The sequence below is a fragment of the Gymnodraco acuticeps genome, unplaced genomic scaffold (genome assembly GCF_902827175.1).
Source record: "Gymnodraco acuticeps unplaced genomic scaffold, fGymAcu1.1, whole genome shotgun sequence".
In the NCBI taxonomy this organism is placed as follows: Eukaryota; Metazoa; Chordata; class Actinopteri; order Perciformes; family Bathydraconidae; genus Gymnodraco; species Gymnodraco acuticeps.
This window is the reverse complement of record NW_022991484.1, coordinates 8,792-34,660: the sequence shown is the minus strand read 5'-3', so window position 1 is coordinate 34,660 and position 25,869 is coordinate 8,792. Positions and strand designations below refer to the sequence as shown.

The 25,869-nt window shown below is 41.8% G+C and overlaps 1 protein-coding gene across 2 annotated transcripts; it reads right to left on the bottom strand.

Annotated features, from left to right (window-relative positions):
* Positions 1-1,160: 1,160 nt before the first annotated feature.
* tnfsf11 (TNF superfamily member 11) lies at positions 1,161-25,637 on the bottom strand. Of its 2 annotated transcripts, none has more exons than XM_034196719.1 (5): positions 25,546-25,637; positions 16,013-16,213; positions 13,702-13,737; positions 8,649-8,775; positions 1,161-4,005 (listed from the first exon to the last, which is right to left on the bottom strand). In XM_034196719.1, the coding sequence occupies exons 2-5, from the start codon at positions 16,202-16,204 to the stop codon at positions 3,581-3,583; spliced, it is 780 nt and encodes a 259-aa protein (XP_034052610.1). In that variant the 5' UTR covers positions 16,205-16,213; positions 25,546-25,637; the 3' UTR covers positions 1,161-3,580. The 2 variants fall into 2 exon arrangements, with proteins under 2 accessions (XP_034052610.1, XP_034052611.1); XM_034196720.1 differs by having other exon boundaries at positions 16,013-16,197; positions 25,546-25,587.
* Between the last annotated feature and the right edge of the window lie 232 nt (positions 25,638-25,869).

The window sequence follows — 25,869 nt, the reverse complement described above, 5'->3', positions numbered from 1 at the left end:
TTCTGAAAAACCTGCCTTTCATTTGCCATATTCAGCCTCCAACAAAAGCAGGGAATCAAATCTGAGCTGACAGAAAATGCTCCGCTTTAGTTGAACACACACAGCTAAGCTCACACACTATTTCATGAACATATAGGTTCAGCTAGTGACTTTAAAAGAAGAACAAATTAACCAAAGAAAGTGAAAAGATTCAGGCAGTTGGTGTACCCCAAAGTGTTATGATATAAATGTATAATACGGGTTCCCAGCACATATGTTGGGCAATTTGCACAATTAGCATAAGTTGCGTTAATTAGCATTATAGCCTATTCAGACAATAGAAAAGCATTGGTCGATTTGGACGATTTTCAGGATCGAAAATTGCAGTTTTTAAAATAAAGTGGCCATATCTGGACTGCTTTTGATGCATTTTGGGTCGATTTTAAAGTTTTAGGGGACTCAAAGCTGCCATTTTGTATCCTAAACATTACATGTCACTTGTTAGACGCTTTTATCCAAAGCAATCCCCACAGGAACAATTTGGGGTGAAGTGTCTTGTCCAAGGACACAGTGGAATGTTGACTACAGCGGGATTCGAACCAGTGAGCCACACCCTTACACAAACACATCAGAAATGGATTCAGCATCCTCAATATACCTCCAAAACCACTCTGAAATTGTCCAAATCGGATTAGCCAGCTATTGTCTGCATATGCTAATTGTGCAAGTTGCCCAACATATGCAAGTTAGCATCCGGCAGTTTCTATGTGACCCCGCTATACATTTCTAACATAAAACGTTGGGGTACTCAACATTTCTGTGGTCAATATGCTGGCCGCTACAGGACAGCTAACAAAGAATACATTACATCTGATCCTTTTACAACAAACTAAATATGCTCTTTTTAGGTTTTTAGTAGCACTGTAATCCAGATACAACTGTAACTTGTATCCTGATTACTTTCTCCTGTTACCGTTAATCTACCTAAAGCTAGTTATTCCCATCATGCAGTCTGTTTATTCTGCATGATGGCGGTCCAAAAGTCTGCTGTGAGTTAGCAGTGGGCGGCTTTTCTATACAATCTATCTCTGTAATGACATACTGGTGTTAAATTAAAGATTGTACAGATCATCATCACAAACACATCACTCAGGGTGGCCCGTTCAAAACACAGGAAACGCTGTTACAAAAGTACTTTTTTTTATTAAAACATACATTACATAAATAAAAAAAAACATTGAATGGAAATCAGATGAAGATTTGACAGGTATGCTACAATCTTGTAGAAGAAACATGATGTCCATATTACTTTTGGCTAGGCAAGTGCACACAGAATTGTCAAAAAAAAATCAAGATACATAAATATGGAATTTAAAATGAAGCCCCTGTGTTTTAATAACAAAAAGCGTGTCTACTATTTCCTCTAAGTGCTGCATAATGGATGTCACACAGACGAGAGGTCATTTTAACAATGACCCGTCTCTGTACTTCTATAGCTAATAAATAAATATTTAGTGCATATTCCCATTTGCCTCGGTGAAGAGCCAAATGAAAAACAAAATTTAAGTTAAAAGATGAACCAAAGTCAATTTGGCTCCTCTAGTTTAAGAAGACAACAGTCTATTCATGTCATTGATGGTCAGACAGGCCAGCTATCTGCATCCCTTTTTCTTTTTTCAATCGTCATAAACATCACAAACACATGTCGTTTCCTCCTTAGTTCAAAATGACATTGTCGTGTAATTGCCTTCAATCAAGCAGGCCGCTCTTTAGACTGAGACGTGGAGAGAAAATGAGCTTTTGGAGCAAAACAAATCTGATCTGTTGCTAAAAAACAGTGAATCTCAGAGTGATATAACCAGTGGTGGAAAGTACTTTCACTCAAGTACACGTTTGAGGTACTTGTACTTTACCTATTCTTCTAATATACTACATTTTGGAAGCCAATATTGTACTTTTTACTTGTAGATTTTGACACACAATAATTAGGAAAAACTCTTATGATGTTTTGGTAAAGATTAAACCATCCAACATTACATTTAGGAAACTGGCACGAGTGGGTTAACACAAAATGAATCGGCAGCTTCTTAACTGTGAAGATTTACTGCTTCTGCTTTAGAGTTTGTAAATATTTAATGAGTTTTTTCTGCAACAAGTACTTTTCTTCTAAAACTTTAAGCACATCATCCTTATCATACTTAAATACTTCTGCTTAAGTACCATCACTGCAGTACTTTTGCCTCAAATTGAGTATTTTTAGAGTAGTATTAAATACTTTTGCTTAAGTGCCATTGTCGATGCAGTACTTTTGCCTCAAATTGAGTATTTTTAGAGTAGTATTAAATACTTCTGCTTAAGTACCATCACTGCAGTACTTTTGCCTCAAATTGAGTATTTTTAGAGTAGTATTAAATACTTTTGCTTAAGTGCCATTGTCGATGCAGTACTTTTGCCTCAAATTGAGTATTTTTAGAGTGGTATCAAATACTTCTGCTTAAGTACCATTGTCAATGCAGTACTTTAATTCAAATTGAGTATTTTTAGAGTAGTATTAAATACTTCTGCTTAAGTACCATCACTGCAGTACTTTTGCCTCAAATTGAGTATTTTTAGAGTGGTATCAAATACTTCTGCTTAAGTACCATTGTCGATGCAGTACTTTAATTCAAATTGAGTATTTTTAGAGTAGTATTAAATACTTTTGCTTTAGTACCATTGTCGATGCAGTACTTTTGCCTCAAATTGAGTATTTTTAGAGTAGTATTAAATACTTCTGCTTAAGTACCATCACTGCAGTACTTTTGCCTCAAATTGAGTATTTTTAGAGTGGTATCAAATACTTCTGCTTGAGTACCATTGTTGATGCAGTACTTTTACTTCAAATTGAGTATTTTTAGAGTAGTATTAAATACTTTTGCTTAAGTGCCATTGTCGATGCAGTACTTTTGCCTCAAATTGAGTATTTTCAGAGTAGTATTAAATACTTTTGCTTAAGTACCATTGTCGATGTAGTACTTTTGGAGTTAGTACCCCAGTAAAGACTCTGAATACTTTTTCCACCTCTGGATATATCCCCTGTTGTGATAGTTACTCCGATCAGAGACTAACTACTTCCTCGTTCACACGTACAGAACTCTTCAGGAAGACGTTTGTGATCAGTGCCGTGTGCAAACCTGTTGTTTTTATTCTGTTCTAATCCGCTAAGTACAAGCAGATGCTCCGTGTTTCTACCGGACATTTTCTCCAACATTGATAAATCCTTCCTCACTTTGCGTCTCGCCAGCAAACCGACTTCCCAAGTTTCTCCCTTGTGGTTTGTTTAGTTGGTCCATAAACACATCGGTGCTTAAGTCGTAATCTGAGCTGAAATGTATTGAAATGTCACAATACTTAATTTTAAAAAAAGAGTCCAGTGCTATTTTAGATGAATTTAAGAGCTGTGTGTCGGGGACTGAACCATGTCTTCTCTCATCGAGTGCTCCAAGGCTATTTGGTGAAGTACAAAAACAACAAGACACTTTTTATCAACACTTATAAATCACTAACAGTGGTTCTTTGGCAAATGTTCAGTAGCAAGTCCGCTCCTCTCGTAACTTAACTCTCAATTACCTAACTTTATCGCCCCGAAATACGTCCCTTCTCCCTCGGGGTCCAGCACCCAGGCGTTGGACACGGTCACGTACAAAGCGTCCCCCTCCTCCAGACGAACCCCTCTTCCTTGCTGGGCGCAGTACATGTTATAGCTGGTGATGTTCCAGCGCATGGTGCTGCCCGTCTTCATCAGAAGCGCTGACTTGCTGTTCTGTTTGATCTTCTCGTGGTACACGTACTGGATGAGCTGCCGGTTGCTGACGTCCACCTGGCTGCCGTCCTCCAGCTCAAGGTTGTAGTAGCGGAAGCAGGTTTTGGCGTAGATGTAGTAGAAACCCGCCTCCTCCACCAGCAGCTTGCCCTTCTGGTAGCCCATCTTGTTGCGGTATCCGTGCAGCTCGTCCCAGTCGATGGTGACGGCTTTGGGCTCGCCTTCTAGACGGAGAGAAGAGCAAACTTTAGTTAACCCTCTGAGACCCACGGGGCCGTATACGATCCCAAAGATCACGTTGTGTTCAAAGCGTCATAACTTCTCAGCTCTTTCAGCCAGAGAGACATGCCGTGTTATTCCTCTTAAACTACAGAAACGGCAATAAACACATTATTTTTTATTTATGGGCATATATCCCCTATTATAGTGTATATAAGTCTCTAATGAGTGACACATATCATTAGCTGAGGTTGTGCTGATTTCTGGGATGTGTAAAACTTGATTTTACGGCAATAAATGACAATTTATTAGGCAAAACACAAAAATATACAAAAACAGAAATGTCCTATGTGGGTCTCAGAGGGTTAATCTTTTCATGTTTTTCAGGTGTTGGTCTATCACTTACATATTAGTGAGGCTAACTAAGGGGACATTTTAATGGACAAGCTTTTAAAGGTTTCCTATCATGCTATTTTTAGGCATATATTATGGGTCTCAGATATATAAAAAAATATAAAAAAACATGTCTATATCGGACTCAAATGTGGATCAGCTCCGTTGTTCCCCCGTTTTTAGAGATGTGGGTACGGAGGAAAAGAGAGAGGGTTTTATTTCCTGACGCTGCGTGAGGCTCCTGACACCGGGGACACATGTTGATGTAGGAAAGACATCAAACAGTGCATTTTGCATGATAGGTCCCCTTTAATAAGCGACATCCCCCCTTTAAACAGTCTTTTAATGTTTGTTTTTTTACATGAAAATTGCTAAACAAATGAAGATGTATTATTAATAATACAATAAAGGGCTGTGTTACTAAGGTAAAATAACTAATACAAATGATGTGATGTTGCAATTGATGATACAGTGTGATTAAAGGGAATGATCATTATAATTGTGGTGTAATTATTTAAGAGGATCTGTTCCCAACAATACGTTTTTATTAAGTCTGTAGAATACGTTTTGTAGGCCGGGACTTCTCTGCAGCTCCACAATTCAATTCAATTCAGATATTTATATACACTAACTTTACTAAATATTGAGCTTACTGCAATTTGGATATTGCATTCATGTTACAATTTCGATAACATTTTTAATTAACTGTGCAGCCCTAATGAAGCTCAGCGCAACTTCAACCAGGAAGACCGTCTTTACTCATTCATTTACTATGTCCATGTTACTACTCTCTCTCCTCTCAATAAGTGATCATTCCCCAGCTTAACCAATCACTTCGCTCTATTCTCACAAGCCTATCATAGCGCTCCGCTAACCCTTTTTAAATCTGCTCTCCCCTCTGACAGCTATCATTTCAGGTGACTCGACGCAACCCTCCTCCCCCCACTTTCACCTCCTGTCCCTCTGAATCCAGGGTCAAGCTAAGCCCCTCCCCTTCAGACCGACACCAACTATCCATTCACCACCACCAGGGTCAAGCTAAGCCCCTCCCCTTCAGACTGATCCCAACTATCCATTCACCACCACCAGGGTCAAGCTAAGCCCCTCCCCTTCAGACTGATCCCAACTATCCATTCACCACCACCAGGGTCAAGCTAAGCCCCTCCCCTTCAGACCGACCCCAACCATCCATTCACCACCACCAGGGTCAAGCTAAGCCACTCCCCTTCAGACCGACACCAACTATCCATTCACCACCACCAGGGTCAAGCTAAGCCCCTCCCCTTCAGACCGACACCAACTATCCATTCACCACCACCAGGGTCAAGCTAAGACCCTCCCCTTCAGACCGACACCAACTATCCATTCACCACCACCAGGGTCAAGCTAAGACCCTCCCCTTCAGACCGATCCCAACTATCCATTCACCACCACCAGGGTCAAGCTAAGCCCCTCCCCTTCAGACCGACCCCAACTATCCATTCACCACCACTAGGGTCAAGCTAAGCCCCTCCCCTTCAGACTGATCCCAACTATCCATTCACCACCACCAGGGTCAAGCTAAGCCCCTCCCCTTCAGACCGACCCCAACCATCCATTCACCACCACCAGGGTCAAGCTAAGACCCTCCCCTTCAGACCGATCCCAACTATCCATTCACCACCACCAGGGTCAAGCTAAGCCCCTTCCCTTCAGACTGATCCCAACTATCCATTCACCACCACCAGGGTCAAGCTAAGCCCCTCCCCTTCAGACCGACCCCAACCATCCATTCACCACCACCAGGGTCAAGCTAAGACCCTCCCCTTCAGACCGATCCCAACTATCCATTCACCACCACCAGGGTCAAGCTAAGCCCCTCCCCTTCAGACCGACCCCAACCATCCATTCACCACCACCAGGGTCAAGCTAAGACCCTCCCCTTCAGACCGATCCCAACTATCCATTCACCACCACCAGGGTCAAGCTAAGCCCCTCCCCTTCAGACCGAACCCAACTATCCATTCACCACCACCAGGGTCAAGCTAAGACCCTCCCCTTCAGACCAAACCCAACTATCCATTCACCACCACCAGGGTCAAGCTAAGACCCTCCCCTTCAGACCGATCCCAACTATCCATTCACCACCACCAGGGTCAAGCTAAGCCCCTCCCCTTCAGACCGAACCCAACTATCCATTCACCACCACCAGGGTCAAGCTAAGACCCTCCCCTTCAGACCAAACCCAACTATCCATTCACCATCACCAGGGTCAAGCTAAGCCACTCCCCTTCAGACCGAACCCAACCATCCATTCACCACCACCAGGGTCAAGCTAAGCCCCTCCCCTTCAGACCGAACCCAACCATCCATTCACCACCACCAGGGTCTAGACCCCGGGGGGTTTCATCGGATCGGTTCTCCCCTCCCGAATGATACTCCTGCACAACGGGGCCTAATCGCCAAAACTCCATTACATTCATTTGTGTATTCCTGGCAATAAATATGTATTCTTATCAAAACCGTCTCTCCTGGTTGAACTGGTGTTGTTTCCATATCTCTAGTGTCTTTGTTAACTTCTCCAGTCAAATTATATCTGCATTCAGTCCTTTGTATACCCCCTTTTTGCAGCCATTTACAATAAGGGTTCTTTTCTTTAATGCACCATGTGATTAATCCACTACTTTAGCAGCAATGCAGAACAAACAAACTGGATTAAGATATTAACTTAGATATTTTAATTTCCACAGCCTAAATATTACTATATTAATCACTTTTGTACAGTTATTTAATATATATTTGACCCTTTTGAACATCATGTTTACATGTAAAAGTAATGTGGATGGAGTTGGCATTTTACACAACTGATGAAAAACTCTATTGGTATCTGTATAACCTTTTAGTACACTAATATTGGCACTAGTTTAGTCATTTTTCAAATGAAACCCAGCTCTACATCACAAGCTTCCTAAATATAAAGTTTGAAGGGGTTAATGGTCTATTAAACTGTTACTATAAGTAATACAATAAAGTGCATACATGGAAAAATGTGTTGTAATAATGCAGTTTAGAGGAAGTATCACATATTCTAACTAGCGGACATTATATGGTCCTTTAGTTGAACTTTTTTGTCATTGTTAAGTTAGATATTTTGACTTTATACCATATTATTACTTTAAAATCTACTTTTAAACAAGTAATATGTCAGCAAAATCAGAGTTCCCGTTAAAATAGTTTTTCGCCGGTCAACATGTCCGTTAAAGTTGAAATCTTCCGGACAAAATGAGAAAAGTGCCGGTCAAAGGTCTTCTTTGTTATTTATTGAGCTTTAAAACAAATCGATATGATTCGATATTAAACAAACTAATTATAGTAGATTAACTACATTATTCAAAAGTGTTCAGTAATTTACAATAACACGGGAATAATAAACGGAGCTCCCTCTCCTGACAGCCCGTCAGTATCCGTCTCATGCAGCTCGCGGATCCAGAGTGACCCGACAGTAAAACTAAACCTATCTATAACTAGTTTAGGTAGTGAGAGGTCATTAAAATAGCTACGTGTGATATTCTAACCTGGTGTGTGTTTTGTTCTGTGATCATGCAGAGCTGCGTGTCGACTCGTCAGCAGCAGCTGATCTCTCTCTCCCATCAGATTAGACTTTACTCGTGTTTATGTCCATATCGATCAGATCCAGCTAGTTCTAGCTAATGATATGACTACCTGCTTATTAAAAGACACCTAAACAATAAGCGTCGCTATGCAACTGGGTGAGGCCACAAAGTATAGCGCAGCATTATGCATTTGTTTACATGCCCACCGGAACCCCGAGGCATTACCAACAGATCAACGCACAATCAACCCATCCAGGACATCTCTTTCTCCACATTAAGTAGACATTAGAATGGACTCTTTTGTCTGTCACATAAATGGCGCAACTGATGTGTTATTGCGCTAAGGGGAAATTATTTTGACCGGACATTTTGACCGGAGACATTTAGATTTGCCGGTCTTCAGCATATTTTACCGGTCATAGTCCAGTAATTACTGGCTAACGGGAATTCTGGTCAGCAAAATATAGATAGAAGCTTCAACTGGCCGTTAATAGTTGTAAACATTTAGAAATAACTCTGCAAAACTAGTGTGTGTGATTAAATCGTTTTCATTTAGAGAACACTTCTGTTTTAACAAAGCTAACCCCAAACAGAAATGGCTAATTGTGATGGACAGGTAAGTGTTTCTCGTGCATTAATTACAGGATGTTAATTAGACTCACTCTTGGAGAACTCCTGGTGTGCTTTGATTGGTAGATGCGCTGATGGCAGACTCTCTTTTGGATTTTTGCAGCGTCCTTTTTTCCTCGTGTCTCTCAGAGCGTCCAGCACCGGCTCCGTCTGCACTTCCTGCAGAAAACATAGAAAGAAAACAACCTAATTTAACAAACACTGATCGACACATGGAGGCCAAAAAACATCACTAGTGTCTTTACTGTGTGTGTGAGGAGTCGCACAATTTGAGACACACAACACACACACACACACACACACACACACACACACACACACACACACACACACACACACACACACACACACACACACACACACACACACACACACACACACACACACACACACCACCACACACACACACACACACACACACACACACACCACACACACACACACACACACACACACACACACACACACACACACACACACACACACACCACACACACACCACCACACACACACACACACACACACACACACACACACACACACACACACACACACACACACACACACACACACACACACACACACACACACACACACACACACACACACACACACACACACACACACACACACGGCTAAAGAGACATCAGTGATTATCCCTCAACAGATTTTTTCTCAGAGCAACGATATGGTTTGTGATATTTTTCACCACAGCTCTGTTCGGTTGTCTCTTTTAAAGGTCACCTATTATGCAAAATCCTCTTCTTCATGTCTCTTCTTCATCAACATGTGTCCCCTCTTCTTCATCAACATGTGTCCCCTCTTCTTCATGTCTCTTCTACATCAACATGTGTCCCCTCTTCTCCATGTCTCTTCTACATCAACATGTGTCCCCTCTTCTCCATGTCTCTTCTACATCAACATGTGTCCCCTCTTCTTCATGTCTCTTCTACATCAACATGTGTCCCCTCTTCTTCATGTCTCTTCTACATCAACATGTGTCCCCTCTTCTTCATGTCTCTTCTACATCAACATGTGTCCCCTCTTCTCCATGTCTCTTCTACATCAACATGTGTCCCCTCTTCTCCATGTCTCTTCTACATCAACATGTGTCCCCTCTTCTTCATGTCTCTTCTACATCAACATGTGTCCCCTCTTCTTCATGTCTCTTCTACATCAACATGTGTCCCCTCTTCTTCATGTCTCTTCTACATCAACATGTGTCCCCTCTTCTTCATGTCTCTTCTCCATCAACATGTGTCCCCTCTTCTTCATGTCTCTTCTTCATCAACATGTGTCCCCTCTTCTTCATGTCTCTTCTACATCAACATGTGTCCCCTCTTCTTCATGTCTCTTCTTCATCAACATGTGTCCCCTCTTCTTCATGTCTCTTCTACATCAACATGTGTCCCCTCTTCTCCATGTCTCTTCTACATCAACATGTGTCCCCTCTTCTTCATGTCTCTTCTACATCAACATGTGTCCCCTCTTCTTCATGTCTCTTCTTCATCAACATGTGTCCCCTCTTCTTCATGTCTCTTCTACATCAACATGTGTCCCCTCTGTGGAAAGAGACTCTGAAAGTTTCAGGAACAAAGATTCTCTCTCTTTTTGATCCATTTCTATAAAAACCTGTCTGAAAATGAGCTGATCAGATTTTGGCCACTTTATGATGTCATAACGATGTTTTGGCTTGTGTAACCATTAGCCAATCAGCAACCAAGGACCTTTAAAGCAGGTCAGATTTGTATTCGTCCTCTTTGGCTCTCTGCTCTCTTCTTATTTCAGCTGTGGTTGTTCTCGGCCTCCTGGTGAGTGTGACCTTTCAGACAGATTACACTTCTCACGAATTTGGCACAAAAAGCAGTCTCTGGATTGCGTTCAGCCCCCACGCAGTGTCTGAGCCGGGCTGTCATCCTCAGGCAAGACGGAGCACATACACTCGGGGAAAACATGGTTTCCAAGCACGTAAACAGTTCCTGCCCCAAGAGATTAAAATACCAGCCGCCTCCATCTACCATCGAACCCTCACACAACACATCTAAGTTTGGCTTTCACACAACAATGAAGAGATTAGTACATCTTCTTTCAAGTGTGCATGTTTCTGCAACATATACAAACGCATGTGGTTCATTGCAGTGAAGGGAAATCATTACGTACACCCCACTGATGAAGCTCTTATCATATCCCGAAGGTGTTTTAACTTGTTTTATGGTCTCTCTGTAATTAACCATGATCTCCTTGCACTGTCATGGCACCCTAACTCTGAGCCAACTCTTACAACAACACACAGACAGGGAAACTGAAAGTGTTGATTATGATGGAGACACACCACACAGCGCCTCGGAGCACAAACACTTCTGAATTAGCACGGTTTTGCAATAGTGCACCTGCGCTGTGCTAATATTACCGTGAAGTATTTATACACACACCTCAAAAGAATCCAGACACATTTGCACGTCTCGGACTAAGATTAGCACTCTCCTTTCTTTCCACAACATGTGTATAGGAACGAGGCGAGAGTAAACACGGCTCTGCCAACACAGCGATTGAGAAGGACCCGACATTGTGGGATCTATCTTGATTTGTGGCGAGACCTCTTTCACCAGCGAGAAGAGATTATTTAGAAATGACTGCCGTGAAGAAGCGGCAGAGAAGATGAGAAGCAGACAGGGTGTTGTTCTACTGAAGAAGTTTGATCCGCTCCTTCCTCAACGCAGACATTTTGTTCAAACGTCAAAGCGTTTTGCTCAATTAGGAATCAATGGCTATTACTCCTCCATTACTCCTTTGGAGCGACCTACCTGAGGATATCAGGGCTGTCAGATCTTTTAAAAACTCACTTTTTTAGAATTGCTTTTATGCGTCTTATTCTATGTATTTATATGTTCTATGTTCTATGTGTTACTAATGTTCTTATGTTTAGACGCCATTTCATTCGCTTGCTCTCTGTGGGTTAGGGTTAGTATGTGAAAGCAACAACAAAAAGTGTATTATTATTATTATTATTACTACTTTCATAATTCCAGTGAATCGTAAAGACTTCACTCGAGAAGTCTCGGTTCAATCCCACCTCGACACAGCCACACAAATTGCAGTTTTTCAGCGTACAGCATTCACTCCAGGATTTGCCCTCTCTGGTTCCCCATGCTGGAAGACCACAGTGCGTGCAGGCCTGCGATCTGCACTCAGATCAGTCAACATTCCCATTGTGCTGAGGAGCGCTCCTCTCACACAACGCTCAGGCCACCGGAGCAGATCTGTGTTCAGACCTTCTTGTGATACAGATCCGAGTGTGTGACTCATGATGTTCTCACACTGACCACAGATCAGGTCCTGTCTCATATCAAAGCGCTGACAGCCGTCCACGGAGGACGGCTCGCTCACAAATCCCCTGACCTGTGAGCGGAGGAGAGACATGTCACCCTGACACCTCATAAAGCCAAGGCCGAGGGGCTGAAGACACAATGAGACACAATGAGAGCCTCAGTCCAACGCGGGCTGGGTGGTTTGTGCAAGAAGCCCACCAGGCAAACACAAACACATCATTTCAAAGGGAATTGAAGCGTTATGGGAAACCAAACACTAGTGAAGCAAAGCAGTCCTTTTATTCCGTGTTGTTTTACTTCCTGGTTCCTACGGTGTTGCCAAGAACTTTGCCAAAGAAAGACTTGGTGGGGACTTCCAAAAAAGGGATAAGAAAGAAAATACATGACTTCAACAATTAAGAATTTATATTTTATAACTCCCTCGTGCTACTGCGATCTTTTGGAGGAGTTCTCTGCGACCACCGACGCCAGAGAGCGACTCATTAATAGTTGATGCTGTAAACTACTCTGCGCTCAGTGACAGGAAGAGAGCAGCTCCTTTAGGAAAAAGCTTCTTGACCCCATATCAAAATATCAAAGGTGTTTTTGCTGCTGCGGCCTTTGTGACCAGCTGTGGGTTGGTGCTCTGCAGGAGCTGTGGTGTGGAAGGAAAACACAGCCATGGGAAAATCTGGATTTCTGTCAGAGCAATGTTGCAGATGATAGTCGGTTTGGTTTTGCTACTTTAAGGCGAGGAACCGGGTAAATATTGTTTGATTCAACGGTACATGTTGGAGTTATTCAGGTCCTTAACATGTCTTCTTACAGGAAAGTGGAGATAAATCATGCAAAACACACATAAGGGTGTTTTTGTTTCTAATGTTGTCTACCTGGGTCTGCAGGCGTGTCATAAATCCATCAGAAGTTAGCTTTAGATAACGCCTCAGTCGCATATTTCATCATTAAAACTTATCTTAATATCTACTTTCTAAAGGTTTATACAGAGGGGATAATTCATACATCATTCATTGCCTAAAGCATGTCAAATCAATTTTTTTTTTTTTTTGAATGGCTGTTGACAGTACTCTCCCCAGTAAGAACAACAGATATCTCAAACCTTACAAACGTTGACTCTAATATGTCTGCAAACTTGCACATATTTAATAAGATAGTTCCTTATCTGCATATTCAGACAAACAAATAAGAAGAACAAAAAGTAACCGTATCAATGTGAGTGATCAACAAGGGAATGTGTATATAATGGTTGCATATTGCATCACGTTCACCTGGGGTGTCTTTTTCTTTTTAAACATAACTCTTTTTGCACACACTGTACTTCCTCCTCGACAGCAGGAAATACCTGCTGTGCTTCAAAAGAGTCTTAAATCTCGCAACTGTTGGCCCTCGGAGATATTATTTTTGGCAGCTCTGTTACACCACAGCTTCCTTTTGGTCACGAGCCAAACACAATCAGCCCATCAATGAAAGTCTGTTTTCAGTGAGATCTGAGTGTCGATAATTGATGGATAGTTTCAAGAAGTGTTGATGTGCAAATTCAGCTTCAGGGTTTATCAGGCAGGAATAAAACCTGTTGAAATGCAATCTGTGTGTGAGAGGAGTGTGTGTGTGTGTGTGTGTGTGTGTGTGTGTGTGTGTGTGTGTGTGTGTGTGTGTGTGTGTGTGTGTGTGTGTGTGTGTGTGTGTGTGTGTGTGTGTGTGTGTGTGTGTGTGTGTGTGTGTGTGTGTGTGTGTGGGGTTAACCAGGGGTCAAACTCACCTGTATGGGTCGGTGAGGAGCCGTGGACAGATCTACCTGCAGACAGAAACACAGGTTAGAGGGTCAGTGTACACAGAAATGCAAACTTATGCAATTCCTAACAAGCTCAATTTGTCATGAGGATGTTTCGCTGACAGGTGTGGGCGGGAGGAATATTTCTGTAAACCTTACAGGAAGACAAGTTGTGGGAGTGCGATGTGAAGTTATTCTCCACATGTCACTCTGCGATGCGCCGCAGCACGAGAAACTCAAAGCGATTTGGGGCATTTGGTTCTTATTTCCAGGGCTGTCGTGTCAGAGTCAGTGATGGATGATTACAAAAAAAAAGCTCCCGTCAGCACATTCCTATGCGGACACCGCGCTGATGAGCATCTCCAGGAAGTCGTACAGGTGTTGAGGGATGAAGTAGTACAGTGCCAAACTCCAGTAAACACACACACACACACACACACACACACACACACACACACACACACACACACACACACACTGACTCATGCTAAAAGTGCTACCATATGACTTTGATTTCAGTACAAAAAATCTGCGTGGTTAATTATCCAAGAGTCCGTTCTTACTCTGACCATAAAGACGGACCCCACTCATCTCCTCTTGCACTAATCTTATTGTTTTTTAAAATGTGTTTTAGTTCTTAAATATATTTATGTTGCATTGTGGCGGGGGTGTGTGTGTCTACTGTCCAGTTGTGATAGACACGGTTCGCCACTGTTATTACTACACTGTAGCTACTGTGCATATGACACGAAAGCCTTTCAATAACATAACCAGATAAATCCATGCAACACAAATACAATTACAGCCGTAGAATTAAACAACGTGTTTTTCTCTCGTCCTCTTTTAAATTTGATTTCCCTCTGGCTTACAAACTCCGATGTGTTTATGCCAAAGAAATGTAAAACACAAACACAGATAGAGAGACGCTCCCCAGGTGAACTCTGCATCCTGACAGAGCGGAGATGGTCTGCCCTCCTGGCTTGTTGAAACACGACAATTATTCAACTCCAAAACCGCCAAAAAGTTAAAAAAAACAATCACCGCTGAACCTAAATGTTATTTTACAACATCTCAGACACGCAGCCCTGCAAGAGGCATGACACAAAGCAAGACGTTTTCCGACAGTATCTCTCACTGCTTGATGAAACCCAGACTCCTCCAGAATAGCTTTGCTTACGCTCAGAGGTTTACAATGTACGACACATATAAATTACAGATATAAGCCATGTAAACATGCACAAGAGAAACGGCAGCCCTCAAGTGATCTGTATTTGGTAAGGCATCTTTGCGCAGCAGACGGAGATGCTATCACCACGCTGCAGCTAGGAAATATCTCTGTGAAATAACTAATGCGTGGGAAATGTAAAGAGTGTCTTTTAGAGATGTTATCTGGAAGTCTGGGTGTTTTACAGCAGAGTTTAACTGCCTGCTGCCTTCAAAGAGACACCAAGAGTGCAGGAAATCTTGGCGCACAAAACTGCAGAACGGGCTCGATTTTTTTCTCCACTTGTCTAGATTACACATACTTCCAGGGGAGGGAAGTAACTAAGTACTCAAGTACTGTACTTAAGGACAATTTGAGAGACTTGAACTTTACTTGAGTATTTCCATTTTATGCTACTTTGGACTTTTCCTCCACTACATGTATTTAATACCTTTAGTTACTTCTCAGATGTGGATGAAGGATGTGAAATGTAATCAAGTGTTGAATCAGACTTTAGTTCCACCTGGAGTAAATCCACCAGCTACCCTGCAGTATACAAAGTCATTCAAACTAGCTGCTCCTTTACCAGCTTTGAGAACACTTTCATGATCAATCATTATAAAACATATCATATTATTCTGAAATGGACCAATCTGCACAACGACTACTTTCACTGTCGCTATTTTCACTATATTTTGATGAGAATACTTTTCTACTTTCACTTGAGGAACATTTTTGAATGCAGGACTTTTACTGTAACAGAGTATTCCTACACTCTGGTACTTCTACTTTTACTCAAGTACAAGATCTGAGTACTTCTACTTTTACTAAAGTACAAGATCTGAGTACTTCTACTTTTACCCAAGTAAGTACTTCACCTCTGCATACTTCTAAGAGCTCACACCGCCTACTTTACACAGAGCAGGAAAACTTATCTGGCACTTTATGGCGTTATAAAGTTGCGCAAAAGTGTCTCGGACAGAGAAGTGTTGACAGTGTGTGCAGATAAATATTTACGCGTCAAACCAAAGTGTGTGTGAGTTGAAAGTGTTGTGGAAATGAACCTCCCGAGCACACGAGTCATGTTGAGCCTACCTCCTGCAGATATCCCGTCAGGTGTAATAGGATCGCCACGCTGGAGGCCACTTGAAGCAATCCCATAACAGCGAGGGTCCCGAAGAGCAGCGGCCGGTAAGTGGGCTCGGATCCCGGGTGGAAGCGGTGCTGCCCGGCCTCCATGTCGCTCCGCAGGTAGCCTCCTCGGTACTCGCTGTGCGTAGCTGCCATGATCCCAGACTCAATGCGAGGAAAAGAGAGAGAGAGCAGGGAGTATAACGAGCGGTGGGTGGGCTGAGAGCGCGTTTCTCTGCAGCCAATCAGAGGCAGGCTCGTTGGTCAGACTGGACCGGTTTCGGATGAGCGCATGCACAGGTGGAGAGAACCTTTATGGCTCCAAGCGGGGCAGAACGGGCAGAACAGAACAGAAACTCACTGACACGTGATCCACCCCTTTGTGCGCGAACACACCCCCCGTGCGCGTCCACACACCCCCGGTGACACACTTCTGCACAGATTGGAATGCAACATAACTGATGAGCCAAAAATGTACTTACCAATCGGTCACCATTTTACAGCCTGTAAAGTCCAAATTATCATGTTATAGTATATATCTAGTGTCTTAATTAATACCAATCAGTCATCAGTTTACAGACTGTAGAGAGAACAAATAATGGGATTGAAGTCCAAATGATCATATATTAGAATTACACTCTAACTCTAATTAACTCGTGTTAATGTTGGTTTAATGACAAAACTCAGACCCACCTCTTCTGCCCGTACACACCCCCGCAGACACACTGCTTCACACACTGGAATGCAAAATAACTGATGTGCAAGGCAAGGCAAGTTTATTTATATAGCACTTTTCAACACAAGGCAATTCAAAGTGCTTTACAAAAAATGAAAGACATTAAGAAAATGTTATTTAAAATCAGTCATTAAAAAGAAAAGTTAATAAAATAAACATTAAAAGAAAAAATACATGGATAAAAGTTACAGTGCAGTCTAAGATAATAATTGTTCAATTAAAAGCAGCGACAAAAAGAAAAGTCTTCAGCCTGGATTTAAAAGTAGTCAGAGTTGCAGCGGACCTGCAGGTTTCTGGGAGTTTGTTCCAGATATTTGGAGCATAATAACTGAACGCTGCTTCTCCATGTTTAGTTCTGACTCTGGGGACAGAAAGCTGACCAGTCCCTGAAGACCTGAGAGACCTGGATGGTTCATCATTTAGCAGGAGGTCAGAAATGTATTTTGGACCTAAACCATTCAAAGCTTTATAAACCAGCAGCAGTATTTTTGAAATATATTCTTTGACACACAGGGAGCCAGTGTAAAGACTTCAGAACAGGAGTGATGTGATCCACTTTCTTAGTGTCAGTGAGGACTCGAGCAGCGGCGTTCTGAATCAGCTGCAGCTTCCTAATAGATTTTTTAGTGAGACCTGTGAAGACACCATTACAGTAGTCCAGTCTACTGAAGATAAAGGCATGGACACGTTTTTCCAAATCCTGCTGTGACATTAGTCTTTTAATCCTAGATATATTCTTTAGGTGATAGTAGGCTGATTTAGTAACTGTTTTAATGTGACTGTTGAAACTCAGGTCAGAGTCCATGACTACACCTAGATTTCTGGCTTTATCTGTTGTTTTGAACATTGCAGGCTGAAGCTCAGCGCTAACTTTTATACGTTCTGACTTGGCTCCAAAAACCATTACCTCAGTTTTGTCTTTGTTTAATTGGAGAAAGTTCTGACACATCCAGTCATTGATTTGTTCAATGCACTTACTCAGTGTTTTAACTGGAGCATAGTCTCCTGGTGAAATGGTTATGTAAATGTGTGTGTCATCTGCATAGCTATGGTAACTTATTTTGTTGTTCTTCATTATCTGAGCCAGTGGTAGCATGTAGACGTTAAAGAGAAGAGGCCCCAAGATGGAGCCTTGAGGTACCCCACATGTCATATTTGTCAACTCAGATGTGTATTTACCTATAGAAACAAAGTGTTTCTGTCCTTTAAGTAGGATTCAAACCAATTTAGAACTGCATTTAAATTTAAATGCAAGAAGTTACTCAACTGTTGAAAAACAACTTTTTCAATGATGCAAAAATTAACTTTCGTTTCATTTCATTTATTCACAAGTTAAATGAAAATACAGATACAATCATGAGACGTGGTGGAGACATATGGAATAGGACACCCCAATAAAATATAGGAAGCTTGAGAACAGGGGCATCAATTCAATCAAATAATTCACCAATCTTTATTGATGTGATGCCAAAATATGTTGTTTGACAGCAGCCTCAGATTAAACACATTCCTCTCGGCTGTTTGTAAAGAGTTATCCATGCATGATGTCAACATCCTATCAAAATGTTTTCTAAACTGGAACTTGCTTAAAAGTCCCTGGCAGGCGTTCAGCTTTGAACTCCTTCCCTCATTCCTTTGGAGATAGATTACATCTTTAAACTTATTTGTTGGTTTTAAGACTCCTGGAAGATCATCTAATACCTCACACTGCTAGTAGCTGCTATGATGAAAGTCATTTTAAGTCACGCATTTGAACATTTATCAGCCCTTTTCATGACTCAATACGCTGTGCTGACCTTAAATATAGTGCGGTCTTTACTCCACGCCGAATTTAGGTAGTTTTAAGTTAAATGTGTGCCACTCAATCTTATCATCTAACTCTTCACAAGATAGACAGTAAGCCTGTTTCCCAAAAATGTTGAAGTAATCCTTCAATATCTCCCACATCCTTTAAAGGAGTAATGTGTAAGGCACCATGGAAATAGGGGGCAGCATTTCATCTCTACTACTGGGTTCATACCGTTTTTTAAAAGCAGCCAACTACTAACTAACAGCAGAGCAAGAATACGCAAAAGTAGAGCAAACTCCTGAAACTTGGATAGTCTGACAGTCGATAAGAAAGCTACCTTATAATCTTCCCTTCTTGCGTCTAATGGACATTTAAAGTGGACCTATCATGCTATATTGGAAACATATATTGTAGGGCCATACCTACAAAACATGTCTGTGAGGTTTTTTGCTTAAAATACCAAACAGATCCCCCGTTGTAGCCGTGCCTCATTCTGCTCAAACCCCTCTATTCCAGCCCTGTTAGAGAAACGCGGATTTTGGGTCCTTAGCTTAAAAAAAAAGAGAAAAAAGGAGGCGGAGCTAATGCCTGATCAGAATTCTACCGGAGAGAAAGTTAAATTCTGCTGTGATAAAACGCCATCCTGTTCTAAACCACATCAAGGATTATCTCTGGAACAGTATGGAGCTCAAATGCTTTTTCTCTTGCAGGTTTATCACAAGGTGAGTTCCTTTCTTTATTTCCTGCTTTTTAAACACGTGCTCTCCAGTACAGGTTAGCTCTGAGTGTTAGCGAGGCTAATGTAAACAAAGACGAGAGTAGCTCCAAAACACGTCAGGCATTGTTTCTGATAGCAACTCTCTGTGGGTCCGCTGCCGATTTGACGTCATTTCGGCAGCAAATCTGTATCCGCTCGTTGTTCCTCTGTTTTTAAAAGATTTGGGTACGGAGGAAAATAGGGTTTTATTTTCTGACGCTGCGTGAGTTCCCCGACGCACCGGGGACACATTGATGTAGAAAATACATCAAAAAGTGCATTTTGCATGATAGGTCCCCTTTAAGTTGACCCTCAGTGTGTTTACTTAATCTAATGTGGCAGGAAAGAGAAAACAACCCGTACATAACTTTACATTTTCTCCACAAGAAATGAAATGCAGAAGTAGAGCGAGCTGCAGTCTCCTCGAGAAGGACCTTCAAACAAATAATAAATAAAACATTTATACAACTTGTGCTTTCTGTGATCACTATTCATGTTCATGCTTACCATGAATTATCCCTTCCTGATATCTTCCAATGTAAGGAATGGAGGACAACGTTCAAAGTGTCAAAAAATCTATTCAAAACTTGACCTAAGTTAAAATATGGCTTCAGTAGTCTGCACTACAAAGAGATAATTGTCTGCTTCAAAACGTCTGATCACTGATTTGGTGGCATGTCATAAAATTGTCTTTGTACTGTTTTTAGAAACGTAAAAAAAGTCATTGGGAAAACCAAAGAAGTCTGAACAAAAATGTGATATACGTATCTACATGATGGGATTTGGACAATATGAAACCGTCCTATTCGACAGTCTTTGCACATCAGTGATGCTCTAAAAAGCGGAAATCACCTTTTACAAGATTTAAGCCAATCTAAAGGATTCTGACACACATTGGACACATTGAACTTGTTCTCTTGCATAAACTTCCTAAAACTCCAAGAAATAGCTTTGGTTTTATTCCAAAACAACAGATGCTATAACTTAATTTGTGGTTGTCTTGTTGTGTATGAGACACTGAACACAGCTGACAACAAACCTGGATTTCCACTATTACAGCAATCTCAGAAACTAACGCAAAGCCTTAAAACACGACCGTCATTGTGAGTCAATTCTGTGTGTGTGTGTGTGTGTGTGTGTGTGTGTGTGTGTGTGTGTGTGTGTGTGTGTGTGTGTGTGTGTGTGTGTGTGTGTGTGTGTCTGACCACCAAACAGGCCTTCCTACGTGAACACAATGATGTCACTTCCTCTCACCTTGAGTTATCCTCTCCTGCGTTGAAACTGCGTGTTACCACAGTGTTAGGATGGCATTAGTTCAAATGAGAGCATTGTTTTCATGAGGTTACACCTTTAAATTGCGTTATTCAGTATCAACGGAGATTACCCGCAGTGTGAACAATGAACAGAGACTTTCTTCTGTCACGATGGCAGTCTGAGCTGTAACGATGATCCTGATGCATATTTGTTTGATGAATTAATCAGTCGTTATGTCTCATCTGTTCATCTGGAAATAATCGTTTTTTCTTCCTCCTTGAATAATTATCTTTACTTGTTTGCAGCCACAAGTCTTTTCTTGCTTTAAGGCAACCCTTCAACACTTTAGAAAATACCCTTTTCTTGCCAGGAGTTAAATGAAAAGACAGTTACCTCACTAATGTCTGACTCTAACGCCTCAGTTCACCTGCCTGGTTCGGTTTAACTCAACTAGACTCAACTCGACTTAATTCTGGTACCAGGTTCCTTTTTTAATTTAGTTTTATTACTACAGATAGCTGTTACTTCAACTATTCCTAAATCCTTCTGAAAATCCTCCCATCGTCAACATATCTGTGTGAGAGGGATCGAAAACCCAGTTCAGTAAATGGTAGATTGACCAACATTTTTACAACTCTTTTCCTGTCAATACGACCCATCAAAGCGCTTTTACATACAAGTAAGAATTCCTGTGTGTTTCAAAGGTTTTAACATTCACGCTTCTATTGGCTAGCGCTCCAACACATTGTACGTGATAGGTTAAGGGGCGGGACATCTCTAAGCGGTTGACCAATCAGCGCGGACTGGAAAATAAAGAGCTTTTTGAACATTAAAGCATGGAGACATGTCACAGTAGAGACACTACATACTGATATACACCTGAACATCAGCAGGAGAGGACTCTTTAAAGTAGAGACACTACATACTGATATACACCTGAACATCAGCAGGAGAGGACTCTTTAAAGTAGAAACACTACATACTGATATACACCTGAACATCAGCAGGAGAGGACTCTTTAAAGTAGAGACACTACATACTGATATACACCTGAACATCGGCAGGAGAGGACTCTTTAAAGTAGAGACACTACATACTGATATACACCTGAACATCAGCAGGAGAGGACTCTTTAAAGTAGAGACACTACATACTGATATACACCTGAACATCAGCAGGAGAGGACTCTTTAAAGTAGAGACACTACATACTGATATACACCTGAACATCAGCAGGAGAGGACTCTTTAAAGTAGAGACACTACATGCTGATATACACCTGAACATCAGCAGGAGAGGACTCTTTAAAGTAGAGACACTACATACTGATATACACCTGAACATCAGCAGGAGAGGACTCTTTAAAGTAGAGACACTACATACTGATATACACCTGAACATCAGCAGGAGAGGACTCTTTAAAGTAGAGACACTAAATACTGATATACACCTGAACATCAGCAGGAGAGGACTCTTTAAAGTAGAGACACTACATACTGATATACACCTGAACATCAGCAGGAGAGGACTCTTTAAAGTAGAGACACTACATACTGATATACACCTGAACATCAGCAGGAGAGGACTCTTTAAAGTAGAGACACTACATACTGATATACACCTGAACATCAGCAGGAGAGGACTCTTTAAAGTAGAGACACTACATACTGATATACACCTGAACATCAGCAGGAAAGGACTCTTTAAAGTAGAGACACTACATACTGATATACACCTGAACATCAGCAGGAGGACTCTTTAAAGTAGAGACACTACATACTGATATACACCTGAACATCAGCAGGAGAGGACTCTTTAAAGTAGAGACACTACATACTGATATACACCTGAACATCAGCAGGAGAGGACTCTTTAAAGTAGAGACACTACATACTGATATACACCTGAACATCAGCAGGAGAGGACTCTTTAAAGTAGAGACACTACATACTGATATACACCTGAACATCAGCAGGAAAGGACTCTTTAAAGTAGAGACACTACATACTGATATACACCTGAACATCAGCAGGAGGACTCTTTAAAGTAGAGACACTACATACTGATATACACCTGAACATCAGCAGGAGAGGACTCTTTAAAGTAGAGACACTACATACTGATATACACCTGAACATCAGCAGGAGAGGACTCTTTAAAGTAGAGACACTACATACTGATAAACACCTGAACATCAGCAGGAGAGGACTCTTTAAAGTAGAGACACTACATACTGATATACACCTGAACATCAGCAGGAGAGGACTCTTTAAAGTAGAGACACTACATACTGATATACACCTGAACATCGGCAGGAGAGGACTCTTTAAAGTAGAGACACTACATACTGATATACACCTGAACATCAGCAGCAGAGGACTCTTTAAAGTAGAGACACTACATACTGATATACACCTGAACATCAGCAGGAGAGGACTCTTTAAAGTAGAGACACTAAATACTGATATACACCTGAACATCAGCAGGAGAGGACTCTTTAAAGTAGAGACACTACACACTGATATACACCTGAACATCAGCAGGAGAGGACTCTTTAAAGTAGAGACACTACATACTGATATACACCTGAACATCAGCAGGAGAGGACTCTTTAAAGTAGAGACACTACATACTGATATACACCTGAACATCAGCAGGAGAGGACTCTTTAAAGTAGAGACACTACACACTGATATACACCTGAACATCAGCAGGAGAGGACTCTTTAAAGTAGAGACACTACATACTGATATACACCTGAACATCAGCAGGAGAGGACTCTTTAAAGTAGAGACACTACATACTGATATACACCTGAACATCAGCAGGAGAGGACTCTTTAAAGTAGAGACACTAAATACTGATATACACCTGAACATCAGCAGGAGAGGACTCTTTAAAGTAGAGACACTACATACTGATATACACCTGAACATCAGCAGGAGAGGACTCTTTAAAGTAGAGACACTACATACTGATATACACCTGAACATCAGCAGGAGAGGACTCTTTAAAGTAGAGACACTACATACTGATATACACCTGAACATCAGCAGGAGAGGACTCTTTAAAGTAGAGACACTACATACTGATATACACCTGAACATCAGCAGGAGAGGACTCTTTAAAGTAGAGACACTACATACTGATATACACCTGAACATCAGCAGGAGAGGACTCTTTAAAGTAGAGACACTACATACTGATATACACCTAAACATCAGCAGGAGAGGACTCTTTAAAGTAGAGACACTGCATACTGATATACACCTGAACATCAGCAGGAGAGGACTCTTTAAAGTAGAGACACTGCATACTGATATACACCTGAACATCAGCAGGAGAGGACTCTTTAAAGTAGAGACACTACATACTGATATACACCTAAACATCAGCAGGAGAGGACTCTTTAAAGTAGAGACACTGCATACTGATATACACCTGAACATCAGCAGGAGAGGACTCTTTAAAGTAGAGACACTACATACTGATATACACCTGAACATCAGCAGGAGAGGACTCTTTAAAGTAGAGACACTACATACTGATACACCTGAACATCAGCAGGAGAGGACTCTTTAAAGTAGAGACACTACATACTGATATACACCTGAACATCAGCAGGAGAGGACTCTTTAAAGTAGAGACACTACATACTGATACACCTGAACATCAGCAGAGTAGGGCCCCTTTAATGGGAAGATCCTTCTCATCGAGTTTCACCTTTCACAACAATTGTATCCAACTTTGAATACAATGTCTAAATGCAGCTTTAAATAACTCTGTGTTTGTATGCTTCAGCTAAGTCCCTAAAATAAACCAACACAACATGATGCTATTAATTCCTTCGCATCTATATTTTGCCTACAAAATAACGTGCATTGCAAGGTTTACAGTAAGTGCCCACAGACGTGCAGTGGTCACACATCGTGGCTGTTGCATCTAAACATGGCAGAGTGACCCCCCTCACCTCTCATTTTCCCTCTCTGCTAGCAGAAATAAAGCCCATACTTCACCAGATATTTCAGGCAGCAGCAGTGACAATGGAGAGGAGGGGGCGGCTGTAGTAGGTCAGTGATTTTGCGAAATCCGAGCAAAACATTTCTGGTTGCCAGAGGAGTTCATGGGAGAAAGCTGGCTTTTTATTTGTACCCTCTCCCCCCTTTAAACCATCAAACCTCATGGCGCTACAATCATTTAATACTCCGTCATTATGGGCATTCATAAAGCCACACACATGATTTCGGTTATGTTGTAGTACGACCACATTCCCCTCCTTACTATTACTCTTGTTTTTACCACGCTTGTATAGAACTGCCTCTGTTGGTGTATTATTCTGATTTATAACCAGAGTTAATGCTTAGCCAGGAGTTTGTGCTGTCCATGTTTTGGAGCGTTTCTTCCCCAGGTGACCTTCTGAACTCGTGCACTTGGCTGGCCGTGTCGCGGTCTTGGCCTCGGCTCTTGATGTGGTTCGAAGAAGTGCTCAAAGGTTGCTAATACACCATGAGAAAACTGTGTTTGGCTGTGGGTTTCCTGTGCCCTCAGCAATTTCCTCAAGGAGTCAGCGGCTGCAGCAGGAAAGAGAGTGAAGGCCAGGTTTTTGGGTGATATTTCAGATGAACACGTGATTGTTCAGGATGTATCACACTCCTCTCTCAACCGTGCATGTAGGTGCAGAGATATTAGAGAGTGAGAGAGTGTTTAGAGTCTAAACGTGTGTGGAGACCGTCTGAACTTTAGACGGTCTCCATGCCCTCGTGTTTTGCTCTGTGCCGCCAGGGAGTGGAACCTGATGCTGTGTCGGAAGATGACACACTGCCAAAAGCCCTGAAGCTGCAGAGAGAGGAAGAAAGGAGGCGAAGCAGGAGAGAACGAGTAAAGCTAAGAAAAGTAAAAAGAGACATGCAAAAGTGTCTCTTTAACTGCATGCAAAGATCCAACTTGAGCCAGTGTGTTTACCTTTTGCAAGTGAGCAGCTCTTGCATCGTTAAAACCATTCGATTCTCTCTGGTTTTTAAGAGCATTCCGGACCACTCGCCCCGACGCTGAACTCACATAAACTCTGACGTCAGCAGTTTAGTCGGAGGTATCGGTCGGTCGGGTCAAAGGTGGAGGATCAGACAGACAGACAGACGAGTCACGGTCAGTTTGGTTCTGCCCGTTGCTATTTCAGCTTCAAAGAAACCAAGCCAGGATTCCACTGGATTCAGCCTGTTTGGAAACCAGAATGGCAGAGATGGATAAATGTGCCAAATATGAGGAAATGGTTGCTGCCTGGCACAA